This window comes from Populus euphratica, unplaced genomic scaffold (assembly GCF_000495115.2).
Source record: "Populus euphratica unplaced genomic scaffold, PopEup_1.0 scaffold93.1, whole genome shotgun sequence".
NCBI classification, from domain to species: Eukaryota; Viridiplantae; Streptophyta; class Magnoliopsida; order Malpighiales; family Salicaceae; genus Populus; species Populus euphratica.
In genome coordinates this window covers 1,171,044-1,174,348 of record NW_011499873.1, presented here as the reverse complement: position 1 = coordinate 1,174,348, position 3,305 = coordinate 1,171,044, and the positions used below count along the sequence as shown (strand labels likewise).

The 3,305-nt window shown below is 37.6% G+C and overlaps 1 protein-coding gene across 1 annotated transcript; it reads right to left on the bottom strand.

The window, feature by feature from the left end:
- Positions 1-339: 339 nt before the first annotated feature.
- LOC105127821 (aminoacylase-1-like) lies at positions 340-3,301 on the bottom strand. The gene is made up of 3 exons (XM_011029262.1): positions 3,173-3,301; positions 1,405-1,644; positions 340-1,319 (listed from the first exon to the last, which is right to left on the bottom strand). Exons 1-3 carry the CDS (start codon positions 3,299-3,301, stop codon positions 1,227-1,229), a joined length of 462 nt encoding a protein of 153 aa, XP_011027564.1. The 3' UTR covers positions 340-1,226.
- Positions 3,302-3,305: the final 4 nt, after the last annotated feature.

The following is a 3,305-nucleotide window of genomic DNA, read 5'->3' as shown; positions in this document are numbered from 1 at the left end:
ATTGCGAACAACTCCATGTTCGCCTAATATAATCTGATGATTGCCCTTGTTCTTTAACGATTTCCCACTGGACAGGAAAATGGTGAAAACTCAAAAGAATTGCATTGTAAAAGAGATAACAGTTCCCTTCTCGTCAATTTATCAGTTACCTGGTTTGCTATTTCAACAATCAACATGCTATGATTCTCCTCCCAAGTTATCTCCCGCTAAAATCTGATTTCCCTCTTTTTCCCACGAGTTATCAAAGTGGGAAGTTCAGGTTGGAAAAGAAAGTGACATCCTGCTCAATTTAATAGCAAATTTGTTTTTCCAACTGCTTGATTTTGTAAATGGATAATGTATCCAATTCATTGCAGCTTAGTATGCTACTCTCATTATTAAAGCTGGCATTGAAAATTTACTAGTCATTCTAGAAAGTAGCGGGAACAACAAATTTTGTAGCGAATTTAGCAGCACCCTTTCCTCTTTTCTTTTCTTTTCTCCTCCTTTTTTCGCAATGGGAGGAGGAATCGCCACCAGCCCACCCTTATATCCTGATACATACAAAATATGGGAAATGGCAGGAGGTGGGGTATCAAAGCCTTGAGTGCCAAACTGCATTTATCTGCACACATATTTGCCTCCCTCTGACTCTGCCTTATGTAGGTACTCCAATCACGTTAGCAAATGCATGAGATGAAAACAGGGCATATGTTAGATGGAAATAATCCGAAAGAACCAGCTGTTTTCTTGTACACATTCACATTGGCAAACATTAATGATACCCAAACCTTCAAAATTTTAAGAATTAAAAAGAAAAGGGAAAAAGAGCTACCACGACGCATAACAGAAAAGACCTTCATATATATCATCGATGAAACTTCTTTGATGTACAGTATTGAATGCCAGTTACCAGATGCAGGTCACATCCACAGCCAACATTCTAATGCTATCACAGAAGCACCTTCTCACAACTCAATTTCAGATCACATTCGGGTTTAAATGACGGAATAGTAGGTCAACTATCAATTAGTGGAGTCCGTACAATGGGTTTTAATAGGTCCATATACAACGAACTCTGTTGCTCATCTTATAGATAAGCGCTCTTATCAACTAAGTAAATGATTACACTACACATAGCAAAATGATGCAAGCACATGGCATATCTTACCAGTCATGACAACCCCGCCGCATCAAAATCAGCATGCCATACATTGGTCCTACAGTCATGTCCAAACTGAGAACATCTATATTAAATTAGCTTCCTCGAACGAACTCAACTCATGAATTATATGTTCATAAACCTCAATTCCTTTCAAGAATATGGTGTCCTTCAAGAACTGCAATACATGCTTACAGATGTAAGTACCAAGCATGGTATGAAACTACTAATGAGAGAATAATTTATCTGCAAACTTTACAAACCTCGTTATGATCATGGGATAAAAGAGGGGTATTTGTCATTGGAGAGAATCCGAAAGTGGGAATCCCCAACTGTCTCATGAACCGCGCATCAGTAGTTGAACGCAATATTTCAGGCTTTGCAAGTTTTCCTCCAGCTGCTGCAATGGCTTGCTTGAAAACAGACCACCATGGGTTCGAATCATCTGTTGCTGTCATTAACGGGAGTCCCATATAATCTCTCAAGGGTCCTTTCTCAATTATCTATCATATGAACAAGTAATCAGACAAATTTCTCTAATGCAACCTTTCCTTGTTGAGAGCCAAAAGCAAAACCGCCACCAAGAGCAATAAATCATGACATTTTAAACTTCTCACTTGCATTGGAATAGTCGTTAGCAGAAATGATCAAATCCTGTAATTATGTGGCTTTTAACTACAAGAGAGATTTCTCAATCAATATTCTCAGGTGAATCACAAACCAGGGACTATATCAATTAAGATGAAGAAAAAGTGAACAAGGTAATGCAGATCATAGCATTGAATTCACGTACCATTCCTTCACAAATTCCAGACAAATTTCTCCAGCAGTTGATGTTTGAATGTCAAAGAGACAGTAACCAAGAATATCTACTGCTGATTTAATAAAAGGATAACATAACAGACCATTGATATGGACGGTTACATTCCCTTTGTATGTCTAGATGACATAGTTTAGCTGGTCAGCGGACCATCCCATACCAAACCTTTTGATGGAGGAGCAAATAAAAGAATTCAAAGCACTTAAAAATCAATATTGATTTCATAAAGGGAAACCAAGGTTATTTCATGCAAAAATAAACCGTATCAATCCTAGGTCTTGTCTGGGATCGAGTGTTCTTTGTTTTAAGAAGAGACATTTCCATGTTTAAAGATATTCTCAATCTTCAATTGTAAGATTCGATGCATCATTTGCAGTGGCACAAAATACATGGATAACATTGAAAATACCTTATTGCTAATACAGCTTTTGCAATGCACAATTTAAATTTTGAAAAATCCATTAAAAAAATAGGTATATCTAACTTGTTCTTGATACTAAAGCATTGAGAAGCATATAATGCGGAAGGACTAGTCATCTAAGAAACTATGAAGAAATTTTCTGAAGAAAAACCTTGTGTGTGTAGCATGTTGAGACAAGAAGATTGTGCATTCCATTTAAGTGCCTGTATCCATGAGAGAGCATGGCAAGTAATAAAATCATGTTTATTCTGGTTTGCAGTGACAAGCATTAATATTGTCATCACCCACGACCTGTACCAAACTTTGGCAAAATGTTAAAGCACGCAAAAAACAGCTAATGATGGTCAGAATAGCCACAAGATGACAATATGGACATGATGAGGCAACTTTAGGCCCTAAATTGCTCTTTGTCTTTGGGGTCCCTAATTCAGCTTTTAGGGCAATGTTTATGAAAAAGAAATATGAATCCAGTCAAATAATGCTCTAATAAGGAATGCTTTTGACTGGTAAACTTCAAATCTCAAATAATCAGGGCAGCGTTTCAAACCAACCAAACTCTCTGAAACATTCCCAGATTGCCTACCATTTCACGAGATAAGCAAGGACCACTTGAGATTACTTCAATTAGTGAGCATCAATGCATCGTGTTAACCACCAATTCAATTAACAAAAAGGGCCTCCATCACGTTGCTAAAAAAAGGGAAACAAGCAACCCCACATTCCTATGAATGAATTGAAAATGCCATCTAAAACTTCTATGATTGAAGATAAATACCCATCATGATGTTACCTCGTATGTCATGTTTCGTACAGCTGGCGCCCACTCTTCAGCAATTCTTTTCTTCACAAGATCCGGGTCCGCTGTAGGAGGCAATCTAAGATCAAACCCTGCTTCTGCCTCCGAAGGTTGCATATTCATCACA

Bases quoted from the DNA above. Each gene is read 5' to 3' on its own strand.
- LOC105127821 (XM_011029262.1), bottom strand. From the start codon at position 3,301: ATGAATATGCAACCTTCGGAGGCAGAAGCAGGGTTTGATCTTAGATTG. The intron at 1,645-3,172 runs GTAACATCATGA...TTCATATGATAG, and splicing joins TACGAAACATGACATACGAG to ATAATTGAGAAAGGACCCTT. The intron at 1,320-1,404 runs GTTTGTAAAGTT...CATGTATTGCAG, and splicing joins TATCCCATGATCATAACGAG to TTCTTGAAGGACACCATATT.